This window comes from Phoenix dactylifera, chromosome 15 (genome assembly GCF_051530095.1).
Source record: "Phoenix dactylifera cultivar Ajwa chromosome 15, Ajwa_hap1_PhDact_Kaust_v1.1, whole genome shotgun sequence".
In the NCBI taxonomy this organism is placed as follows: domain Eukaryota; kingdom Viridiplantae; phylum Streptophyta; class Magnoliopsida; order Arecales; family Arecaceae; genus Phoenix; species Phoenix dactylifera.
Window position 1 is genome coordinate 22,494,320 of NC_143204.1, and position 25,857 is coordinate 22,520,176.

Sequence of the window (25,857 nt, forward strand, 5' to 3'; positions counted from 1 at the left end):
GGCACATACTTGGAATATTTTTGCACAATGGCTCCAATTACGCTGAAATAATCATGTAGAAGAACGCAATTGGATGAGTGCAGCCCACCATCCTGTACATTGGCAGCAGGAATCAATTTGACACAAGAAAGCAGCAGCAGAAACAACAGTGCTTCTGAATGCTACGAGTAGCATTTGAACCTCGAGAACAAATTTAATCAATCACTAGATGCAAACGAATCCCCCATTTTGAGCCCGAGAACGTATTTCACCAGGTGGAATAACTAAACCATTTATTCCCAGCTAAAACAAGTTCCGGGAAAACCACCATGGAACAAAACAAAACCTTGCAATTCGCTCTCCGCTCTTGACCGAAATTAGCTTCACCAGGCATGCAACCAAAAGACCAAGGCCGAAAAATCTCAACACAGCGTAAAAACACGGAGAAGCAATGGCTGATCGTAGATTTTAGTGGACCCTACAGCCCTGATGGAGCTCTCCTACAGGGAGAACACGAGCCTCAGATAAATCGAAAAACCATGCAGAGCCCCAACCAAAGTACACGGTATCGTCAGTCACACATTCTGAAGTTGCAGAAATTCAATTAGAGAATGCGATGTTAACTCCGGTACTTTTTCATTCCATAATACTGCTTTTGTACGCAACACCACCTCTACTAGGTGAAATCAGAAAGAACAGACGACAGGATTAGCACAACTCTTTTACAAAAAGATAATGTTATACCAGCAAAACTATAGAGGAATGACATTGAACCCCTGCGGGTCAAAGAAACAAAAACCAAATAAGCAAAGGAAAATAATAAAACAAGAGTTCCCCGATTAATTTTTATCATCACTACGAACACTCCGCATATGTCTACATTAAAATATATCCATACAGTCATACAAGCATGCAAGGGGAACAGCACAACCATATAAAAGCATAATAGAAGATTTTAAGGTATGGAATAAAGTAGAAAGCAGCAGTAGAAAAGAACTTCCAAGATTAGCCCCAGGTGCAACATAAGCCTGGTGGGAAGCATCCATCGCTCTTGATAACTAGTAATACATGAGCTGTTGTGCTGCACTAACGTTCTGGAACCCCCCATCATAGATAGCCTGGCTAGCTCCAGCACCCATTCCCATTGCAGCTTGCTTCAGGGCATGCTGACCCTGGGCATGCATCAGTGCCTGGCTGGAACCCATCTTACTCAATGCCAGGGAACGATCATAGGCCAAGAGGTCGGTTGCTGAGAGTCCAGGAAAGGGAGCTGCTGCAGGAGGGGGCAACGGATTTGAGGCCGCCCCGGGTGGAGTGGGTTTACTGCCCCAGGAGCACTGCAAAAATAGAGAGAAAATACGACTGAGCAAATAGATAGCACATGCGAAAGGTGATGGCTCTTATAACACTGATATTCATATACACTGGAATCAGCAATAGAAGTTGTGATACAAAGCAAACTTATCGCAGATTGCTGTCACATCATTTCATCATTGGAAATAGGATGATAAGTGCATGTGGTCAGATCCATGCAGCCCATATTCGCAGGAGCAACATTGGTTATCCTAATAAACATTCTGGCAAATAACAAGCAATATTCTTGTGGAAACAAGTATGCAAGAATATGCAACTCAGATGAGGCTTCCTAACCAAAGCCCAACCTATCTGGTTCTAAAAACCTAATTGCACCACAGACCACCGAACCGGGATGGGCATTTGAGATGAAAGACTGCAAAACAGGCCCATTCGGTTAGCATTTAAATGCTAGATACCACTTCACAATCGTTGTGCCCCACCACACCCAACCCTCACTTAATTAGCAAATCATGAGGATGATGAATAGCAAATCATTAGCAATATAAACCCATTAATTAGCAAACTGTCTCTTTTGTCCTCTCTTAATAACATCCTCCTTTTTCAATCACTCCTTGTTTATTATTCCGAATAGTTTTTCCCTATCCAGACTATATCTGCAAGTTTACGATTGATATTACTTTGATACATCTAGAAAGAATGAAAAAAGTTAGCGATAGACCAAAAATCGCATCAGTAAGAACTTTGGCCCTAAACCAAGCGGAATGAAAGAAAAGGATTCATACAGCTGACCCTAATGGTGTTTCAAATTAAGGCTTATGTCGAATTGAGCCTTATATACCTATTATCATGAATCGGACACGTACTAACCAGTCTTAGAACAGCGAGTGCTTCCTGACCTCCAAAAGGTCCCAAAAACAGCTGCAAACCATGGTTATGGAGGAACTGTCAAAGGGTTCAGGTTGGGCATTTCAGGCACGAATTGGCACCCAAAACCCCAATTTATCAAACCAAAAATTGGGTTGACACCCTCCCAGGACTTCCTTGGGGAAACTCAGCAAATTTGCACCAACTGGAAGGTGTTTTCAAACTGAAAATCGTATTCACTCATGACCAGAAATAATCATGATTCAAACATTAACTCACAGAACACGTAACTAAGCCATATTTCCCATTGCCTCCCCATATCCTTCTCTAATACACATATACACAAGATGTCAGCCTAAACAAACTGAAATCATAAAAAAAATGCAAAAATATATTTCCAGAACTCAAATCCCTTTCAGCTACATAACGAAAATCTTGTTTTTTGCTATCAAAAGACCATTATTTAAAATAATGAAACTGTACCTTGATTGGCTTTCCAGCAAGAATTCGTCCATTCCCGATCTGAATAGCCAGGGCAGCTTCTGCATGGTTACTGTATCTCACAAAACCAAAACCTTTATCCCGTTGTACACGAACCTCTTCAATCACTCCAGCACCAAGGGCATGGAAGAGGCGGTGGAGATCAAGTTGTGCAACCTGCCATTTATTTGACGTTGAAAACTTAAAAAGTAAGTTCAAATGATCAATTATATTGGTAAGTCAAGCCAATCCAGACACATCCAAACCAACATAGTATCTTGCTCAATTTTGAATACATGCTATTGAAATGTAAAATGAATAATGTTCAAGGTATCCATTTAAGGCAACAGTATAGATCCTCTTGTGAAAAGTGTAAAATTAGTTGACCATTGAACACAGAAAACATTGTATATTTAACTACACTCATACACTGAGAGGATGACAATGTAATATGAATGAATAGGGCTGTATGGCAGTTGTTGGGAGGAAGGGCCGGCAGCGTATGTGCATATGTATTGAGTGAGAGAGAGAAAGAGAGAGAGAGAGAGAGCTTGCCTCATGAGCAAGGTTGCCCACATAGACAGTTGTGTATTGTGGGTTATTCTCTGGACCATCCTCAAATATATTCTCCTGACCATCATCTGCACAAGGAAAAATTTGGTGGGTAACATGTTCGTACTAAACTAGCAAAGATACAATAGAGTTAAAGATAAGTGCAAAGTATAAGCTAATTTTAAAATTATCAGTCAACCAAGAACCATATAAACTAACTGATAGCGGAATTAGTTAAATGGACTTTTATTAAAATTTATATTAAAGTCAAACAAGCCCAAATTGAAATTATTTCAACACTACAGAATTATTCAGTAAAATGGGTACAGCAAAATATTTAATAAACCCTTCTCCAATCAGTAAAACCATTAACAAAATGGCCTAGATACAGTGCACAAAGATCAAAGGCAATAGGATAAGATCTTATCCACAAAATAACCGTGGGCTTAAACGAGCTTGGCAGGTACTAGTGTTAGGCACCGTTTGGCAGAGCTTTCGGAAGTAGAGCTTTCAGAAGTTTTTTTTGAAGTAGAACTTTTATAAAAAGCTATTTACTGTTTGGTAACTACATTTCTAAAATCTTATGAAACTTTAATGTGTTCGGTAAACAGACTGAGAAAGTACTTTTGGTATAACAAAATAACCATAAAGGACATTGCATAGTATTATACAACTGGGCATAACAAAATATAATATATATTAATACATAGCCCAACCACCCCACTTTAATAGTAGGAGAAAGGAAAAGGCTCGATCCATGGAGTCCGTCATCGGCTCTCCCCATTGACAGATAGAGTTGAAGAATCAATTAGCCCGGGATTTTTGATTTAGATCTTCAAAATATATAATATAGTATAATATTACTATAATGTAATATAATATTATATACTATGGCATAATAATATAAGAAAATTTGATATTATATAACATAATATATCCATGTATTATGATGTAATGTAATATAATATTATATTTATAGTATAATACAATAATAAAGATATAAAATATTATAATTATTATCATTAAATATTAATATTATCATTTTCTGTAATTATTATATTTTATCATGAGTATCTTGATCCAAAAAGAAAACATTTTATAACTCAAACAGCTTTTCGACATGGCCTAAAAGTGTTCTTTCGAAGAGCTCCAAAATGGAGCTTCTCCTAAAAAGCTATTTTAGCTTTCTGGCAAAGCTAAAACAACTTTCCAATTTTTTTTATCAAACATCCTATTCCATCTAAAAGTGCTTTTTAGCCCTCCAAAAGCTCTACCAAACGGAGCCTCAGTTTACTTTTGGTACAACTTTATCTCAAAAAAATTTCAACTAATTTATAAGAAATAATCCAGCCATGCTCCTTTCTTTGCATACAACTAACAGGCTCAGTTCTTACCATATTGAAACATCAGTTTTCTGTGTAATATATACTAAGTCAAAGGAATGTGAGTCAAATATATATAAGTAAAAAAAAATTATCCCAGAAACTAGTGCATTAATAGGGACCAAAGCCAGATTTATCCTGAAGAAGTTAATTGAACAAACAGACAATACAAGTTCCTCCTAGAAACTGCCATACCAAGATATGGTCAAGTGTGGTAATGATCGAGACTTCTTTAAATATTGTTCGATATTAACCAGAATTTTGCATAAACCGTTATTAGAACTAGGTTTGTTTATAATTTGAGAATTGGTACATATACCTGATCACAACTATACATACTGCTACATAGCCTCTCCAAGTCCCACAAGCTTCTGGCCTCTTCCAAACAATTGCTTCTAATGTTTCACTTCTAATCTTATTGTTCTCCAATATATCTACACAAACATGTCTGCACATGTGCTTGTATTATGTATATACTTCTGTATGCATATTGGTTATCAAGCCAAAACCAGCAAGAAGTCAAAAATAATCAGAAAATTCCAGGTTGCACCTAGCTTAAAGAAATCCAGACAATGGAAGTTTCGACTTTAACCTAATAGCATAAAGAAGTTTCACATAGCCACTTTCGTTTTGAAACATATTTTAGAAATATATTGATACAGATGCTTGGACACCAACTTTTTGGCATTTAACCAGGTTGTAGAGTATAATGTCATCTGTTGCACAATTTAAACAAAATATTTTGCCAAAATATTAGTTTTAAACAACTGCAAGGAAATTGTAAACTAAGTCGAATTCAGAGAAATTGTAAACTAAGGAAATCACAACTTTCTACCGAGAAATTTAAAATAAAAAGTTCAATTCCTAGAGTTCCCACGCAGTCACATAACTTTAAAAATTGAAATTGAAGAAGTTGTTTTCATGTAACAAATCTTCTAATGCTCAACTCATCACCTGCAAGATGGGTGTGCATGCATGCATGCATATATATATATATATATATATATATATATATATATATATGGATGGATGCATGCATGTATGTATATACATAATGTGAGATCTATATATAATGTGAGATCTATATACATACATGTATGTATGCATGCATGCATGCATGCATGCATGTATGTATGTATGTACATAATGTGAGATCTATATATAATGTGAGATCTAAATTCTACAGTTAATGAAAATTGATAGTTACAAGAAAATGTTCATATTAGCTGCTTCTAATATAACAAAATAAATAAATAAATGTTGCAGTACAACAGGAGGTAATATGTAGCCTCCTGGTCTCAAAAAGACAATCATAACCATCATAAAGCTATATTGCAATGTTGTCAAAGAACAACTTCACAACAACGCTCACCCCCTGATCCATTTGTTAGCTCCACCACACTCTTAGAATCTGAATTTTGTTTGTCCTCAATAGCATTGGCTCCCTTTGTAGCCCAGTTGCAACGGATCTGCCGACTGCCAAGCCACTTACCTGCGAGTTGTGCGCATATACTTAGTAAAAAATCAAGTTTACTGTCATCAAAAATTATTTTTTGGGACGAGAAGGTCAATTCCTTGTCCGACTTCATATCGCAAGTCACATTTTTCAAAAGTATATAAAAAAAGACATAAAGACACAAACCCTCTTCTCGTAAAATTGCACAATCGTAACAAATTTGTCCTAAGTCCAAGTACACTTCTAAATTTTATATGACAAAAAACATCCTGCAAGCTTCAATGGCAGTTGCAACATAAATCAACTTTTAAGCTATGACCCAAAAAACACACACGAATGAGAAAAAGTTGCCGCAAGAGGGAGGGGGGGGGGGGGGTGCGGGCAGATGAACACTAGTATTCTAATGACAGAAATGCAACATACCAGTTAAATCATTTATGGCACTTTGTGCATCCTGTAAACAGAATAGTTAGGGTTAGTTTAATAGCAAAGCAAATCCAGAACACATAATCATATTTTAACCAACTCACCTGTTGATTTCGGAAAGAAACAAAACCAAACCCTCTTGAGCGCCCAGTCTTTTGGTCCCACATAACCCTAGCATCTCTGCGATATAAACAATAGCTTGAGTGATCTTGCAGATGGGAATTGACAAACTAATATCAATCTTCCGCATAGAAATCAAGGTTCTGCGTAATTAGTCATGTGCATTACACCATAAAATGTACTTAATTGATTATTAATTGAGCGTATAGTAAACAAATACTCCATCAAATTATATAGAACACACAGGAAGGTCACACGAAGCTTACGAGCAGCTGGGATATACGGAGAAGCATGCAAATAGGGTTGCATCTGTGACTTCAGGGCTAAGGTCACCAACAAAGATGTTATAATGCCCTGTATATCAATAAAAAAAAATGGCATGGTCATTTTTTTAAAAAACCTGACACTAAGATGCCCTGATGGATTAAAAAAAAGAAGGAAATATCAACAAAACAAATTCTTAAAACCTGATGTGTCCTCTCTTTGCCCACTGGCATATGCCCAATTAACTTTAATAGGCTGCCCAAACCTGAAAAATTTCACACAGTATGAAAATGAAGAGAAACTTACAAAACAAGTCATAACCATCAACACCATAACATATGTTACTTACAGCTGCCTCCCATTGAGTGTTACAATTGAAAGCGCAGCAGATCGGCGGTCATAATAGTCAACAAAGCCAAAGGATGACTGCAATAGTGAAATGAAACTTTAAGGACCATTTTGACAACCAATTTGACATAGATGGAGTAATAGCACAACAGATGAACAAAATCAAGAAACATAAGTCGTAAGCAATGCAGAATACAAAAGCATTTGGAAGACTTACAAACATGCCTAAAAGTTTCATCATAGAAGCAATCAGATTAACATACAAGCAGTGACATTATGTTTGGCAAAAGCTACTAAACATTGAATCTTAAAGTAGTGAATGAGCTAAGTTAGGCTTGAGCACATCCATATGATAGATTGTTTACCACTGCAGTTGGAAAACATAGGCTACTACAGCTACAAATTAGAGTGAAAATCTTTTTCCCGCTTAACCAACATATCCCCCCCCCCAAAAAAAAAGGATACAAGAATCTAAGTTTTGATCTTCTAATGCCAAGCAAGTATTTATCGATGCAATCAAACATGTATCATCAGTAGCAAACATTAAATAGTTCTCATTCCATTCTTATCAGACTGGTAACATAAGTGGGGCTCCAATTTTTCATAATCCATGAGTGAAGAAACAACTAGCCCAATAAAGCACCAAGCAGAAATTTATGTAAACAATCCAACTATTGGACAAGAAGATCCAAATGAAGAGGTGGACCTAGACAGGGTAATAGATAATATCAAATATGTTTTTGCTGTGCTTTGAGTGAGCATCACACAAAAAAAACTCCAGTTATTCCTTGAACTGTTGAAGCCTGCTAACTGATGCGCTACACTAGTCCAGTAACACCCAAAAAGAGGATGCAGCCAAATTGCATATGACAATCTCATTTTCCATGCTCTGCTTAAAGCATAATCACATGATAATGTCTAGTTTACCATGAAGAGCATAAAACAAAAGGAATGAACTCCTTTTCTAAGTAACAAAGTACACATGAGTCTTTTTGCATAGTGGACAGCCACTTCAGCATCCTATGAGTGGCAATGCAATCTAGGAAAGCAATGCATTTTTTCTTTAAATGCCTTCAATATAGATATGAATGCGCAGACAGATGCACTAAATAATATATTAAGTAATGCAACTGAACTAAAAATGGTGGAACTCAAACTAGTACATCTTAACAGAGAAAAATAACCTTTTCTTTCCTAATGAGCTTGCATCCTTCAACCGGACCAGTGCTCTGGAAAACCTCTTGGAGAAGTGCTTCAGTAACTTGAAGGTGAACATTGCCAACATACCTGAATTTCTCTCAGAAAATGAACCAAGGGAAAAAAATGAGCACCATAGCCAAAAATCAGGGAGGACAGGCTGATAACCATATTGATGAAAAACATTGTTGAAATTCTGGAAGCACGATTTCAAAAACTTACATTGCAAGCGCAAAAATAAACATTGTGGGGCTCTACTAATCTAACCTAGCAATACCGTTTGGAAAAGCAGATCCATATTCTTGGGATGAGGAAACTTAAACTCAAAAATAGCAAGTTTTTCATGATTAAATGTCAAGCTAACTACTTAAAAAAGCATGAACCAAAAAAATAGAGGTATATAAGGACAACTGGCATAGTGCATATTAAATTTAAAATTGGGAAAAAAATAATACAAGGAATGCCCCAATGACACTCACACACTGCGGCATGAACTTGGATCAAATCCAGGAGGCAGATTTCCACTTAGGATTGGCTCTATCTGCAAAAATAAAAGTGTAAAAGAACAAGAAAAAAGAACAAGAAAACCCCAGGTAAAAAAATAAAAAAAAAAGGTGCCCCCCATGAAACAAAAAAAAATCACCAAACCTACTGGATAGCAGAAAAAAAATAAATAACATGACATGTCGAAAGAAAATAAACAAACTCCAAACTAAAGTACCTAATCTCACTCTTGCAGTCTCAATTTACCAACAAAAATGGATGCCAACGTGCTAAAACAAGTGTTTTTTTTTTTAATTAACCTTCCTATGTCACAGCAAAACCTATGAAAGCATTAAACACAAAAAACCCAAGCTAAAGAAGAAACAAAAGTAAAGGACAGGCCTGGAAGTTAACAGACTGCAGTTAAGCAGTATCTAGTAAATTAAAATGTAGAAAAAGTTAAAATTAGATCCATACACTAGTACAATCCTCAGTCGTTCTAGACTCAAAGACAATTTCTGCCTCAACACATTCAATAGATAGGATATGGTTTTTTTTTTGGTTTTTTTTTGGGGGGGTGGGGGGGGGACTAACTCAGAATTTCTAGAAAAGCTTTTCCCAATTAAAACATATCAATGCAGCATTGAACTGATTTATGGGAATATTAACTAATAATCTTTTGGGGAAAATATATTCATCTGAAATATGATTTTCACAGAGCAAACCCGCTTCGAAGCCTCAATCTACCAAGGGAAGAAATTCTAGCACCTATCATCCAGAGAAAAAGAACCTCAATTTGTGTCTAAATAGATAAGTCCACTTAAACAAAAGAAGAATCAGTCAAAAAGCAACATGATGCTCCCACAAAATCCTCGACCCAAATTCAAGCTCTCCCACAAGCCCAAAATCATATATTTCTGAAAGAAACAACAAGAATATACCCCAAAATACAAACAAGGCCACAAATCAATGCAACTTAATGCTAGTTAAAAAAAAAAAACATTTTCTAAATCAAACCACCTCGTACCCAAAACCACAACCAACGAAGCAAAATCACTTGGAAAACCCACCTACAGCAGGAAGCAACAAGCAGAAAATCAAAATATCCTCAAACAAAAACCCTAATTTCGGAGCCCTATTGAAACCGCCTCCAAAACCTAGGCGCCAAACGAAAACCCTTGTGTACCAGAACCATCCACAGAGAAGGATACCAGACGGCGAAAAACTCTAATCAGAAAACAAATAACGCAAGAAATCAAAGAAAGAAGGCATTTTTAACAAGGAGAACTCCAAATCAAGGGCGAACGATCTCAAAGGAAAAGAAGGGGCTTCAATTAGTGGGGAACCTGAGGGGCAGCCAAGAGGCCCGGGTGGTGATAAAGAGACTGCTGCTGCTGCTGCTGCTGGAGGAGAGCTTGCTGCATCAAGGCCTGCTGCTGCTTGAGCCTTTGCGGCTGCATTGTTCCTCGCCCTAGGGTTCTTCCGGAGAACGGCACAACGGCTCGAATCCGATCGAATCGAAAGGGCGAGGGTTCGGGCTTACAACTAAAAAAAAAGAGAGAAAAAAAAAAGAAAAAGAAAAACCCTCGAAATCGAGGGGAAAATGGGGGAGAAGGGAGAAGAAAGCGGGGAGAGCGAGGGCTCGAAAAAGGGGGGAAGGAAAAGTCTGGAAGGGGGTGTATTTAACGATAGAGCACAGTGGAGCGGAGGACGGGAAGAGATGTGATCGAAAACTTAGCAGCGGCTCGGAAATATCTCGCGGTTCCGCGATATATCGAACTGCTCCCGAGACTGATCCGATCCGCACATGAACAAAACGGTGGTTCGGTGGGACCGGGGTGGAAGAAAACCGAAAGGGTTAAGCAGCGGTCCTTTCACGTTCTTGACTTCTCGTGCCTGTCTGGCGTAAAACAGTGGGCCGACAGGGCCGTCGTAGAAGAAAACCGGATGAATTTAGCCGTGGGCCTTTGTCGCAATTCGATACGGAGCGGTCTTCAGTGAAACGATGGACCGGAAGGAACCGGGTCGAAGAAAACCGGCCCATTGCGTCGGTGGAACCTGTCTATTTTCAGCATGGTTGAGGGCCTTTGGGACCCACATCTTAATGCATTGTCTCAGGGAATGGATGGATGTAATGTGTTTCACCGATTTTGTTAATTTTTATTTTGTTTTAAATTTGATGATTACATTTTTATTTTTAGGGTGTCGTGCTTGTCGATTTTACTTGAGCAGGAATTAAATTAAAATTGATATATCTATCTAAAACAATCTTGTCCATTGCACATAAAAATCGGAAAGCTAGGGAATTTTGTAGTTGGGACAAAAGGTTCCATTACAGATATAAAAATAGAAGAAAAGGGGGACTTGCAAAGTTAACTGTGTTTAGTGGTTTTTCTACGGGCTCGTTTGGTTCGCGGGAAAAGAAGGGGGGAAAGTGTGGTCAACGGAAAAGTAATGAGATGCCTCTTGTTTGGTTGGAGTTTTCAAAGGAGAGAGAAGGGAAAGTTGTATTCCCATGGGAATGTGATTCCCACATTTTATGGAAAAGTTTTTCCCATGAGAAACATGGGAAAGTTACTTTCCCATGAGGCGGGAATCACTCCATTTTTACTTTTTCCCAAAAAGTCCCTTCAGCATTAAAGAAGCATTAAAGAGGCATTAAAAATCTAATTTTTATTAAGGGCATAATAGGAATTATATATAACTTTCCTAGGAAAGTGGATGGCCAACCAAACATAAGCATCTTGGAAATTTGTCACTTTCCCATGGTCAACCAAACATGCCAAAAGTACTTTCCTAGGCATCCTCTTTCTAGGAATTTGTTTCCCAGGAATCATATTCCTAGGAAGGAAAATGCTTCCCGCGAACCAAACGAGCCCTACATATCAAAAGTGGGGAAGAGAGCCACCAAGGTGGTAGCATGGTTGGAACGGGGCTATAATTCCATCAAAGTGACTCAGATTCAAAACGCACGGGTATCGATTAAATGTAGGGATCGGATGATCTCCATCTGATTTGTCCGGTGGAGTCGCTATCTGGTCCGCCGATACTGAGGTAGCACTGGGGTGACGTACTCACACATGGAGTAACCCACGGGTCGAGAAGGGTACGAGTAAATGATGGCCATCTCGTTTACCCGTATCGAACATTTTCTGGTGGAAGGAAGGCCGAGTGGAGGCCCCTACGTGCATGAGGTTTCCTCTCCCTCTCCTATTCGTAAGCAGGAAAAAAAGAAAACGAAGAAGAAGAGAGAGAGAGAGATAGAGTGGAGAATAGGTATTTCATATGTTGGGTTTCTCTTCACCCATTTAATTTATAGGTGGGGACTAAAAGGAGAAGATAAAGCCCCATTTCTCCTCTTCTCGCCTTATCAAGGTTACTCAACTCAACTAGACATCAATCCCAATTGTCTTATCAAGATATATCCTAACCTAATTAACGAAAACTAGGTCAAACACTCGAATTTGATTTACCGTGACAAGGATGGAGACCGTTAATCAGAGTAGTATTGGATAGGACTAGGTTTGTCATTTACTTATCAGATACATAAAAATTGGCTAAGATGATGTCTGGTGGCCGGGCTTGCAGAAGACCAAATGCTAGCCGAAGGACTAATGTGCCATCACATAAGATGGTCACATGACATTTTAAAGGAAATTAGTCGAAGCAAACCAACTGATTACCTTGAGCATAGGCCAAGATATGAAGATAAGTTTTAAAGAATAGGTCGGTTATCAGTATAACCTACATGGAAGGCTAAGTGTTGATTTAAAGGCTCATCATGTTCCATGATGTTCATGCGGCTAAGACATCGGCCTGATGTAGGAAAAGATTCGCAAGCAGGATGTGTGGAGTAGAGGTGGTTGCTGAAAGGCTAAAGCATGGAAAGTAAAAGAATTGTTAGAATTGATTGCAGCAACCATCCAAAAAAGTGGATGAACTTATACTAGCCGAAAATAATAGGTGTCAATACTAGAGATGGACCATTGCCTAGTGGTTATAGATGTATAAACACTAAACTGTAGTTATTTTATATTTCTATTTTATAATCAAATAATCAACATTTCTATTTTATATTTTAGTTATTTTTGTTTATCTTTAGTTATCTCTTAGTTCATAGGTCAGAGTGTGGTATTGTAGATGCCTCTCCTTTTTCTGAGAAAGTAGCATTTAGTAGCGAAAGTTCTTGTAGGTTAAACCTATTGCCATCCATCCTTTTCAATTTAGACAACGGTGACATGCCTGCAAATCAATCCAATCTTGTTTGTACCTCATCTCGATAACTTAAATGGTGTGAACAAGTGCCACATGAATGAGATTAAGAAATCATGATAAAACTAAATCACATTATCCCTACTAGATATAGCAAGATTCGACCATTAAATTGGAGGATTGCAACAAGCATGGAAACGCAAGCCAAAAGAATAAGACTCGGCCATAGCTTACCATGACATACACAGTGACACCGTCTGAAGGATGTAACTATATTTCAAAATAAGATTAGGTTCATGATTATATTGTGCATGCAGTACGTAAAATTATGGGAGCAAATTTCCGAAACTATCGAGAGCCATGATGAGCTATTCTAGATAGTTACAGAAACTTAGCAATTACTTGATAGTTCTAGTTATGTGTATAAATAAATGGATATAATCTTAAAAAATGACTTTTAGTCCATCGATGAAACCATTTTCCCTTCATCTTGGAACTATCTTCACTTTCTTTATAAACTTTTACTTTTAGTGTACTAGTAGGATTCTGATTTACTCGAAAGAATGGTAGAAGAATACTTTGATTATAATCCTAGCTATACCTCATCCTACTTTATTCTTCTCTCCTTTTCAAACAAACAATGTAATAGTAGCTAAAGTTTTTGAAGGTCAAAATAGGACGCACTCTAATTAAATAAGACAAAAGCTTTTCTTCGTAATTTTCTTCTTGATTTTCTCAATATAATTAAACATCGAAAAAATTGCAACTTTCTTTTGTTTTCTTTCTTTTTTTATAAAGAAAGCTACTATTTTTATTTTACTTTTTCAGCAATCAAATAGAGTTTAATGGTAGGTTCAAATAATAGTTGTGGTAGCAGTTATGATGAATGAGACATAAGATCTGACTATTTTCTCAGTGCTCGTGGTCCAGGCCTGGCCAAAATCTCTGGCTAATTTCACCAAAAGCATGGGCCATGCGAAGTGGACAATCAGCAGGCAGGCCATATTATTTTGCTCATGCATTCTAATTTGGACTCTATGCTAACTTTCTCCTTTTTTCTGCCTCCCCATTTTGTTTTACTTCTTTTTGTGTGTAATTGCATGCGCGGTGGCTGTCTGATGATAAGGATGAAGGGTCAAAGTTCAATTTGTACCATGAGATAGGACTATGGATCAGATCAAATGACCTCTTGTGAATCCTGTCCACACCCTGTAAACTGACCATCAAAATTTATATAGAATTTGTTATCTCGATTTACAAAAACAACTTTCTAACAGAGGTGATGATAGGCCAGGCACTCGTGCCGAAATGTTATTTATTTTTAATTAGGCTTCGAGTCAGATCTATATAAAATTTGATATTTTATGTGACCAAATTTGTTGGATGATCAGCTTTACCTTCTAGTAGATGCATGTAAAATATTATTACGCTTGTCACTCCTTTGAAGCCTTATGATCATAAGGCTTTCATGATCATAAAAATTAGATCTTTAATGCCTCTTTAAAGTTGAAGGGCTTTATTGGAAAAAAATAAAAATAGAGTGATTTCTTTCTCATGGAAAAGCAAACATATTTCTTATGGAAAAGACTTTCCCATAAAATATGGAAATCATATTTCTATAGAAATACAACTTTTTTATCTCTCTCTTTTGAAAACTCCAACCAAACAAGCGGCATCTCATTACTTTTTCATTGACCACATTTTTTCTCTTTTTTTTCCGCAAAGCAAACGAGCCCAAAGTTGCATCCCTTTCTGGGCTCTCCCTGGACGAGGGAGTGCGATATTTTTTTTTTGCTTTTTGATCATCTCTTTTAATGGGCTACTCCATGTAATATTGGGTTGTGTTGGGCCTCATTCCAGGTTATTTTGGGCTTTGCACCGGTTGATAAGGTTAATGCCATTTATTTTAAGGTTGAAACCGTACAAATTAGATACTTGTATAATATTCATATTTATTTTATTCGATAAATATAAATACATAGATATTAGTCAAAAGCAATGATTTATATCTATATTTATTTTAAATAAATACATATACAAATTGGATAGTGGATATATGGATGCAAACATAGATAAAAGTCAGATAATTTAACTTTAGAATCGTAGAATAAAAATAAATCAAATTAATAATATATTAATATAATTATTTATTTTTTAAAAAATTAGCATCTTTCTTTGTCCCTCTTCCACCGGTGACCCCAAAGCCGAACATCAACCCAAAAAAATATTAATAACCCCTCATTGTTTAACGCATTAGGGAGTAGGGACCCATGAAGCCACAACACCAAAAAAAACAACCAAAGGCTCCCAGAGAGTCGTCAAGAATTTGCCAGCTCGGAACTTTAGACTTAAACCTGGCCGAGAGAAAAATTTGGACCGAGCCTGAAGGCAAAAAAATGTTCAACCATACATGGATCTATTGGTGTAGATACCACTAAACGATCATTAAAATAATCATAATAATAATTTCCAAAATTTAGGCTTGCCCTTAAATATAGAAAATAGCCATTTTCCGTTTGTAACGCTACAACAAAATTTGTGCTAAGATTGGACTCGTTAGGTCCTCTAATAACTACAAAGTATGCAATACCTGCGAGAGTCGAGCCAATATGCCCGGGAGCACGAAAAATTATTTAGAAAAGGATGAAACCAAAGTATTGGTGTGAAAGTAGTCGTAATGCTTTTTTAGGTTATAGCTAAATAGCCATCGGCACCATTTTACATTAGCGGTAAATTCTGGTTTGACCTGGGCCTATGGATGTTACCAAAAGAAAAGGAAAAAAAAAAATGACATCCGTCCATATTGTTTAAAAATTATTGGAGAAATTATGGGTTTTTTTTCCATGAAGGATCCTAAGTAATCGATAACAAATTTTCAATGAATCAAAATTGTTCGGTCTCCAAAACCCGATGGTTCAAATCCTGTAGAACGTAAATATGTTTGTTGTATGTCGAATCACAATAAAATTACTTAACAAAAGAGAATTAATTAAAACTTGAATTTGTCCTCCCGCAGGAAGGAAGCCAAGTCAAAAAATGATAAATGTTACCCAACCAAAGGTCCAAATGCAAAAGGCAAAAGTGAAAGCGAGATTTAGGGGTGCTCTAGCCTGCAGTGTTAGACGTGAGAAGGTTGCCTTCGTATTCCTCTGCTACTTTCTACTCAAATTCGATCATATCTTCCCACATATCATTGTTATCTATTCCTTTATTTACTCCTTCCAAGGAGCGTGCCTGACTTTTTCATCAAAAGTCACTTTGTATGTCTCCTCTTGCGTCCGTTTGAAGGTATGGGTATTCGCTAGACTTGAACACCCGCTTATTTCGTGCTTGTTAGCTTCCTAGAGACCTCCCATTAGAGCATTATTGAATCAGAGAATAATATTGAGTCAATTGGGTTCGGTCCATGGAGACGGCGTCAAGCGACTGTGCAACGTGGGGTCATGAGAACAAGAACAGGGCGTAGCATGGTAGGTTAAACTAGATTATTACAAGTGGTTAATTTGATTGAGAAAGATTGTATAAAGAGAAATATTGTTTAATTTGTGATGTGCGATGCACAAGTTTACCTTCTATGAGTAGCTCTATTCTCATCCATCAAAATCTAGTGGGACCCTACATCTGCAAAATGGAGGGTTCCCACCTCAACTATGCCTAGATCCATTAGATATATACGAAGATGCTGAGGCTTTTCTCCACGTAAATCATATTTAAAAGAAAATAATGGTTAAAATGCAAATATAAAGACACTCTAGAGGTTCATTTGCAACTAGATTTAATTTTTTATTTGTGGATTCTTTTGGTACAAATAATTTGTGGATTGAAAAGTCAATTTTCTCCCTTCTTGAGTTGAAGGCAGATAGATATGGAGAAATGCTAAGCTAACAAAGTCGAAGTTGGCCACTTCAGACAGAATTTTTAATATGTTCCCTATTCCACTACCGTTCACTTTTTGACCAATTAGTTGTTGTAGTATTCTTGTTCAATTGTAACATGACAACTTGTTTCCACCTCCATCAATCTGAAAAATAGTCCAAGGCATGGCAACAATTTTTTTTCTTCAAGAAATTACATAATAATGTCTAAGTATTGACAAAAATATAAATAACAATAATGACAACTATAAAGTTCAAAACAAGTCATTGTATAAAGAGAATCCAAGTAAAAGATGAATAAACACATGGACAAGTATTTCTTTTCTTTCTTGCATTCTATTTGGCAGCCATGAACTGCTATTTGTTAACATTAGTGAAAAAAAACACGGAACAAAACCCAAATGCCCTCCAGAAGAATGAATGTTAGTCCATTGAGCAAGCACGACAGAGCATCCATTGAGCTCAGCTCGGTACATGATCATGGGACCCCAGACCTTTGTCTGCTGCACTCCGAATTCAAGGTTAGGCCGGCTATCGAGACCTGCGGTCCCAAACCAAGCCATGGCTGGCTATCCTCCCGTTTGACTGCAGCAACCATTTCTGAAGAGCCATTTACTTGATATGGTGCCTTGGCATTCACCCTGAGAAATCAAAAAAAAAGAGAAAAAGTTATGCATATGATACTGAATTTGACAAAGAATCGTCCTAAAACATTTCTTAGGCAGCGAATTCTGGGGCAAGGATTACCTACCGATCTTTTCTTTTCTCAAGGAATCGACGGAGGGATTCCTTTCTTGCTATCGGGAGATCTGTCATTCAAAGAGCACAAATATTAGCATCCCTTTGCTCCATACTTGCTAAGCTTATCAGGTAAACTATATTGTAGCCAAGCATCCTGTCATAAAGAGAGGTTTCTTACCGGAAACGTAAGGTTGGGCCGGCTTTTGAGCATGGCCTCGAGCCACCGCCGAAGGCACAGGATTTTCCTTACGGAGACCATTCGGGTGGGCCAATGCTTGAGTGGCTTTAGCGGAGGGGGGAGCATAGCCGAAGTTCTGGGCATTGGAGCTCCCCTTGCTCGCCATCTGCATGAGATCCTCGGCCTTCTCGGCCGGAAAATGGTCGAACACCAACACTCTTCCGCCATAAAAGATGGTCAGCTGACCTTTTTCTGGCTCCCTGCAGAACATCCATTAGGATTATCAGACTTCTTTCAAATTTCACATCAACATCCAGTAAAGGAGAAATAAATCTCACATTATGGGTGGGTTTGATTTTTTCCCCCTTCGCCATTAAAATTGATTGCAAAGATGGGTACACAGATAACTGAGAACTGAGATCCTCAGATCAAGGTTGTTTAAGTCTACCATTTTTTCCATTATATTATTCAGCGTTCCGGATGCATTTAATCATAAAATGTACACACCCAAGTAAAGCTAATCATGGGCCAAATATGGGGTTTAAACCATATTTTTACTTCGGCCGAATTTATTTAAAATTTGATATTTTCAAGATCAGATCTATATCCAGGTAGCTAGCCAGGTACTTGTCTTCTGCAAAATGCATAGAATTGCTTCAAAATTGCACAAAAATCTTCACTGGAACTTCTCTATAGGTTTTGTACAAGTTTTGCACCATGTATCTCCAAATTTAGGCGGTTTCGGAAAAAATACTCTCAGGGAGTGCGGAAGAAGATTTAACATTGACCAAGGAGTTTAATGTAAAAAAGATGTTATATATTTTGGGAATTTTCGTAATATTGAAGAGATTTGAGGGTAAAGAGTTAGATGGGTTCAGGGTTCCCAAACCTGACGACGGATGTCTTGCGGGCCACGTCGCCAAACCCGGCGCTCTGGGGAAACAGTTCCATGGCGTTTCCCTGGGAAAAGCCATCGTCGACCGCCGGTTCCCTCTCGGCGGCTCCCGAAATGTCCGCGCCCGGCAAGAAGCACATCGTCGTCGGCGGCCGAAACGCCTCGGCTTTGCCTGCAAGGAAAAATAACCGAAAAACGTAAAAAATCACGAGCATCAGGATGCGGCGGTTTCATCGGAACCAACGGTCGTGATCAACTGATCGGATTAAATAGATCATTGTACGGTGCGATTTTTTTTCCCCGGGGGGGCACAAGGACTTTAAAAATTTTAAAAATCAAAATTTTCAAATCTATCTCATGAAATCAGATTTATTTCGAAAAAGAAAAAGAAATCGACGGGCATTAGATTCATCATTCCGGAGGAAGAAAAAAAAGGGAAATACAAGAAGAAAAATATAAAGTTTCGAGAAACGGTACGGGAAAAAAAGGATAGGATGATGAAGAGATAAGAGGGAAAAGGGCAAGTATTTCAAATTACGACAGAAATCGTGATCTCAGTAAATATTTCTAAGTTTTTCTTCAGAAGCCAACGAGCATACCGAGCAAATAATCGAAAAATAAACAGAAAAAAAAGAATATCAGAGTCAAAAAAATCCATCCTAGTTTCACAAAAATCCAAGCAAAAATATAAGAAGAAAAAAAAAACTAACCAATGGTGGTTTCTTGAGGGCGAGGAGCCATGCCGAGACCGAGATCGGCGATTCTCCCGTTCCCCTTGATGTACTGGCTTAGACGACTGCAAGTAAGCGAAAAGTTGGACTTCACCCCCGATCTCTCCCCAGGCTTCCTTCCCATCTCCGTCATCTCCCTCGCCGGCGATCCAAATAGCAAACAGATCACCTTCTCCTCCTCCAAATGCGATCGAAGGTCTCTCCGATTTCTTCCTGTATTCGTTTAAATCCGTCTCTCCGACTTCCCTTTTCCTTGGGACGCGCTCGCCTCTCCTTTTATTGGGGCAGTGGGTCGGCATTTTAAACACGTGATTCGCGAGGCGGGCAAAGGAGGCGAAAAAACTAGCAATTTATTTTGATTACTAAAAAATCACCATTTCATTAATTAAAGAACGGGAAACACGAGGGAGCTGTCTTGGGTCAAACAAGAATAAAATAATATATCTTATTTAAAAAAACAAAGAAATAATATTTTATTATTTTTTTCAAAATAATAAATATTATTTAGTCTCCGTGGCCGTCGGTGTTGACGGAAACCACGTGGAATAAAAGGGGGCACGGATTCGGTGTGAATGGGTAAACGACTCATTTTAGGAGATGGGTTTTTGGGGAGGGGGTCCTCGATCGGACGGTCCGGAACGATGGCTCGCTTTTTGTCGGAATCTCCGCGCTGCGGTCCTGCGGAGATTAGAATGGTTGCGCTGATATGAAGAAAGCCGCGCTCCTTATGGTGGCGTGCATAGAAACATATATGCGACCGTCGAGCGAGACTCCCATGTGCGGATGGTTACTATTATTGTCCGCATAAAACTATGAATTGTGATGATGGGCGACGCGCGCAATTTTAAGGGAATTCCTAAAATCGAAGACGTGGCACTTGGTGAATGCATTCCGTTTGGTTGAGGCATACAAGCGTGAGGAAGCAAGGGGATTCATGGACGCGTGTCGGATGCAGAGGAAGGTTACGCTTATGTATGCTGTTGGGGGATCTGTCTTATGGGTTTTGCTATTTAAGCCAAGCCTGTCACGGCAATCTGTCTCCCATTTAGAAATATTATTTTTAAATATAAATTAAGGGTGCTGCGTGTGAACTTCAAATACCTCACTGATTTCTTCAGGCTCATTACTACTATCTTTTATTGATAAGTATATAATTTTAATGATATAGAAAAAAAATCTTTTACTAAAATCATACAGAAAAATTACAAATATTGTTGTTTCATCTAATGCGCATGGATATTTGATGAGGAGTCTATATGAACCAACTAGTTTCTCTTCATCTAAGTTAATGTAATTGCCATATTTCGACTAAAATTGGCTGATTCATAATCATACTTATAGTTGCTGGTGATCAAACGTGTTTCTTGTTTGGCTTGAGTCGTTGGATTAAGAATCTAATTCAATATCTTGTGATGATAAAGATAATTTTCAAGAAAAATGACAATGTATACCACGGAAATAAGTGAAATCACTCAGAATTGTTTTGCTGTTGTTCTAGTATGGATTTGTTGTGTTTTCGATAATTTTTATATTATAAAATTTAAAAAAATTTAAATCATTCCATGCTTTGACTATCTAAGTAGTTTTCATCCTCAGAGGTTAGCCCCAACTAAAATCAAATTCTTATCCTTCTTGCCTAAGTGATAAGAAATGATACCATTCAAGTAAACAGTCGATGATGCAATATTTTCTTCTTTGACTAGCATATGATATAATAGCAGTAATCGAGAAGCTCAAAGATAGTTCCATGACTTCAGTTGATGGACAATTCTAAGTTATACTAGCATTATTATAAAACCTTTTGAAGTGCCTAATTCTCAAGAAAAAATGAGGAAAAGTGAAACAATGAAGTTGCACTATTGCTACAGAATTTAATAAAAAATTGTACTAGACTATAAAAGCTATTTCTGCATTTGTTTAACCTATTAAAATGCACTGCTATTCTTCCTGTGCTCAAATTTCAAGCCGATCAACATCTTTGGTCAGGAGGGTGTTTTTTTGTTTATTCGAAGAAAGAAGAAATAGTCCATGCTTGCATACCGACTCCTTTGACCAACTCGACAATTTCTTCATTTCAATATTCTAGATAGGTTTGTCACTCAAATAAAAAAGATAAAAAAAAAAATCTATCTTGGATTTGTCCTTCCAATAGTTAAGCACAACATATTGGGGCTTACCATGTCATTTTGTTTCTTTCCTTTTTTTTTTCCAGAAAAAATAGGTGCCAAACAACTTCACACAACACACCAACCAGGCAGCACCTTAAAACACTGTTTAGATACCTAATTACCAGCATGTCTTAAAATTAGCAATTCGACGAGCTCGGCTTGCCTCCATGGACGCAACATGTGAATCCATCGCGTTGCAATGACGATCTCCAAGATTAAGAAACTTGTAGTCTGAATCGAGATCAGTTTCTTGTTTCCAAATGTTTTTGATTAAAATTACTAAACTCTGATTATTCTTGCAGTCTACCCTGACTTGCATGGTCGGAAATCTCTTTGCGTGGATTCTTAGTAAGCCACGTGGTTGAGACCTTTTTCATGGCAGCTAACCGAAGTCAGAGTCTTTTTGGCTGCCCATCCCTGTGCAATGCCATAATTTAAACATGACTCGGAGAAAAGTAGGAAGACACGAGCCGTGGCAATGCCATAATCCACCTAATCCTTGCGTGTTAAAGTCCTACTTCATGTGTACTTGAAAGCTTCGCTTTCATGGAAAATAATCTCCTTGCAGGGGGGAGAGGACCATTTCAACCACCGGGCACGAGAAACACCATAGTCTTATGAATTTAAGAAGGACCATGCCCCCTCGAAGTTTCATCTGTCGTCCAAACATTTTTTAAGCACCTGGTAGAGGAGGACAAATTGACCTCAAATTTGGAATTCCATTCGGCATTTTTGCATTTGCATTACACCAAGATTTCAATTCCAAGGACATTTCCGAGCAAGTCCTCTTCAAAACTTCGTGCAAATTGATCATAGACTTGGCACATCCATTGGGCACAGTTTGTCAATCCTTCCTATTATTATGTATAGGTCACTTCAGAATCACTATTATGAAATTAATCTTGTTTTTATTGACGGAATCAAAATTGTCCCATATTTATCCCGTCCTCGTATTTATTTTTCCATGGACAAGCCATCATGGCAGCATAAAAAAGTGAGAAATACGATTATTATCTAAATGTTTCTATTTGTTTGCAAATTCTTGCAAAACGCTCCTCTATAAATGCACTAATATATTTATTTCGATTTTATCTTCCCATATATAATATCATAATAAATGAAAAATTCATTGGCTAAAGGACAAAAGAAAATTATTTGAATATGAAAATAAAAATATAAGTTTTTTTTTTATGAATATCCTTTTAAAAATTCAAATTTGCATAAATAATCTCTTAAAATTTATATTTATTTCTGTACCTTTATAAAACACTATTTTTATACAAATATTCTTAATATAACGGTTCTTCTAATACCGTTAATGAAAACTATATTTATTTTAATTAAAAATAAAAAAAATTGAAATTACTTTTTTATCTTTCATTATGATTACTTCATAAATATTTCTTTTTGTACATTTATTCATAAAAAATATTTTAATTATTTTAGTTTGAAACTGTTAGTATATATGCAAAAATAAAGATAAAAAAAGAGTAGAACACAAAAATAGATGTTTTACGAAAGTATATATATAAATATTAATTTTAAAAAGATATTTATATAAAATTCAATTTTTGTTGAAAATATTTATATAAATAAAAAAATCTTAAAAATTGAAACCAATCTTAATCCATAAAGATTAATGAGAGGATAGGATATAGCCATTCATCAGATACTCTCTTTTAAATTAGATGATAGGATAGAGGAGCGGATTTAAGAGGAAAGAGGACTCGTGGCTCGGCAATCCGACCTTTGCCGTTACTTTCCAAGCGGTCCCCACGCGCTTGTAGTGGGGACCACGCGTTACCTCGAGGCCCATCGAGAGGAACGCGCTGGCTGCTAGCTGGGAGATGATATATTGATATGGTGTTGCGCGGCTTGTTTCGATTCTCTTCGTTGTTCGATCCGCATCGGACGGCTGGAGATGCGAGAAGCAAGTTGTGTTAGTTTTTTCCACGCGTCTAAATTAAACGTGTGGTGCGGAAGAGTTCTCCATTTCCGGGGGGTTGGCCGACAGGCGAGTCACCGACTTTGGACTTATCCCGCTAACGGTCTCCCGTGGATACGGCGTTAAACCACGTGACACACGTTTTCTTGCCCTCCATGCTGACCGAGTCCACGCTGGATGTAGATAACTCCAATCTCTTTTTGAAATTTTTATTTTTTTCTTTATTAGGTGCGCCACTTGTCTTCTTTCTTTCTCTCCGCCAATATATTAATTTTTTTTTATTTGAATAGAATAATTAAGTGCCTAACCTATGGTTTCCTTTTTTCAATTCGCTCTTTAAAGAAAAAATAGTGCCGTGCCTAATGCTGGAATTAGTCCACTTCACGGGTACTTCTTGTTTTCTTTTTAATTCATTTATCAATATATATATATATATATATATATATATATATATATATATATATATTATATATAGTTGGAACTAGGCTGTTCACGGGATAGATGGCCCTCTAGGCCCGTTCAAGACCAAAGTCTCTATAGACTTGAACCAAATATTTGGCTCGACTAGTTGAGCTAGGTCTGAAAATAAACCTATTTTTTGAATAAGCTAAGCTCAGATTTGAAGATTAAAGCTTGGCTTGGGCGCAACTCAACCTGGACCCTCACTTTGCTGTTACAGCATCCAGGTCCTTGTATTTTGGGAGCCCTTCTCCTATGGCCATTCCAAGATGAACTTTGATGATAGCTTGCCAGGTGGTGGTGATGGAGCTGGAGTTGCATTCGTGATCAAAGATTAAAACTCCAGATTGGTTGCTGCTGGGGGACATCGCTCTTTCGAAGTTTTAGCATTGAAGGCGGAGCTCCGAACAGTGTGGGAGAGAATCTCCTATGCGAGATAGGTGTTAACCAAAATGGCTAGCCGGAAGTTATTATTTAGGTTCCTTGATCCTGTATAAGTACCCAAGATCTATCCAGCGAATAACCGATGTGGGACTAAACACACGCCTGCACGGGTCCTCACAGTCTCCCCCCGTTCAAGCCATGACGTCCTCGTCAAGCTAGGGTTCAAATCCATTCAAATCAAATCACAAACACCACGATTGGCTTGTGGTCAGCCTCAATGGATCCGTGCTGCAGTGTCCCCTAGTCCACATAGGTTATGGGCCGGGTCCGCTCTGATACCATTGTAACAATCCAGGACCTTACCCAAAATGGCTAACCGGAAGTTATTATTTGGGTTCCTTAATCTCTGTATAAGTACTCAAGATCTACCTAGCGAATAATCGATGTGGGACTAAACACACGTCCACACAGGTCCTCACAATAGTGGTGGTGGAGTGGATTTTAAAGAAAGGGCGGAGGGGAGTAGAGCATCCGCTTCTCGGCGACATCTGGTGGTTGGTGAGAAAGTGTAATTCCTTTCAAGCGGTGCATGTGTACCGCGAGGCAAACAAGGCGGCTGACTAGGTCGCCTCTTATTCTACCCAGCATGCAGGTGAGTTTCTCTGGACTCGAGAGTTAGATATTCCTTTAGCACTGGGTAGTCTACTTTCTCTTGACAATGCTTGCTATGCTAAGGCAAGATTAGTGCGAGTAGTCGATGTACCAAAAAAAAAACCTTAATATGAAAAGATCTAGAATTATAGAGTACTTATTGAGTATTGAAATTGTTATATAAAATATTTAATTAATCATATTTAATATTTAATGTTGTTTAAAGAAAATAGAAAAAAAAAGTTTAGAAAATCCGAGGTCTAATCTAAAATCCGAGCCCCAAGGTTGGGTCTGGAAAGTAGGCCCGAGCCTAAGTAAATTATTGTTAATGTTTGGGCAAAATCCCACTGGAACCCAGCTCAGCCCAACGGTGAACAAGTCTAGATAAAGCCGGTCAAAATTATTATCTGCTAATGCAGGTGGGCATCACAAGGGATCCAGCAATCTCGTGAATCTTGTGAATCCTGCAGAGGGTAGCGTTAATCACGAAGACCCTTTGATCTCACCGTGTGCCTATCGTCGTCATTAGACGGTTGTCTTTAATGCAAGCAAAATTGTTTGTTTGGAACTCCGGCCTTAATAACTCAACGAATTCAGTGGGTTAAAACAGCAAAAAAGCCCCAGAGCCTTTCTCTATTAGACCCCGAAGCAGTACAACGTATGTTAACTGAACCACCTTAATAATTCCAAAACCACACATAAGTCGTAAGTGACACCACACAGGGCTATCAAATGATGAGATAAGCATCA

General features: G+C 37.8%; 2 protein-coding genes across 2 annotated transcripts; both read right to left on the reverse strand.

Annotated features, from left to right (window-relative positions):
- Positions 1–699: 699 nt before the first annotated feature.
- On the reverse strand, positions 700–10,610 carry LOC103698716 (oligouridylate-binding protein 1-like). The gene is made up of 12 exons (XM_039134350.3): positions 10,215–10,610; positions 8,865–8,926; positions 8,373–8,475; positions 7,190–7,266; positions 7,044–7,105; positions 6,843–6,930; positions 6,561–6,636; positions 6,454–6,484; positions 5,947–6,066; positions 3,196–3,281; positions 2,644–2,817; positions 700–1,316 (listed from the first exon to the last, which is right to left on the reverse strand). The coding sequence occupies exons 1-12, from the start codon at positions 10,326–10,328 to the stop codon at positions 1,038–1,040; spliced, it is 1,272 nt and encodes a 423-aa protein (XP_038990278.1). The 5' UTR covers positions 10,329–10,610; the 3' UTR covers positions 700–1,037.
- Positions 10,611–17,208: 6,598 nt separating this feature from the next.
- LOC103698715 (protein TIFY 10a-like) lies at positions 17,209–19,771 on the reverse strand. The gene is made up of 5 exons (XM_008780758.6): positions 19,480–19,771; positions 18,764–18,941; positions 17,875–18,134; positions 17,707–17,764; positions 17,209–17,596 (listed from the first exon to the last, which is right to left on the reverse strand). The coding sequence occupies exons 1-5, from the start codon at positions 19,631–19,633 to the stop codon at positions 17,434–17,436; spliced, it is 813 nt and encodes a 270-aa protein (XP_008778980.4). The 5' UTR covers positions 19,634–19,771; the 3' UTR covers positions 17,209–17,433.
- Between the last annotated feature and the right edge of the window lie 6,086 nt (positions 19,772–25,857).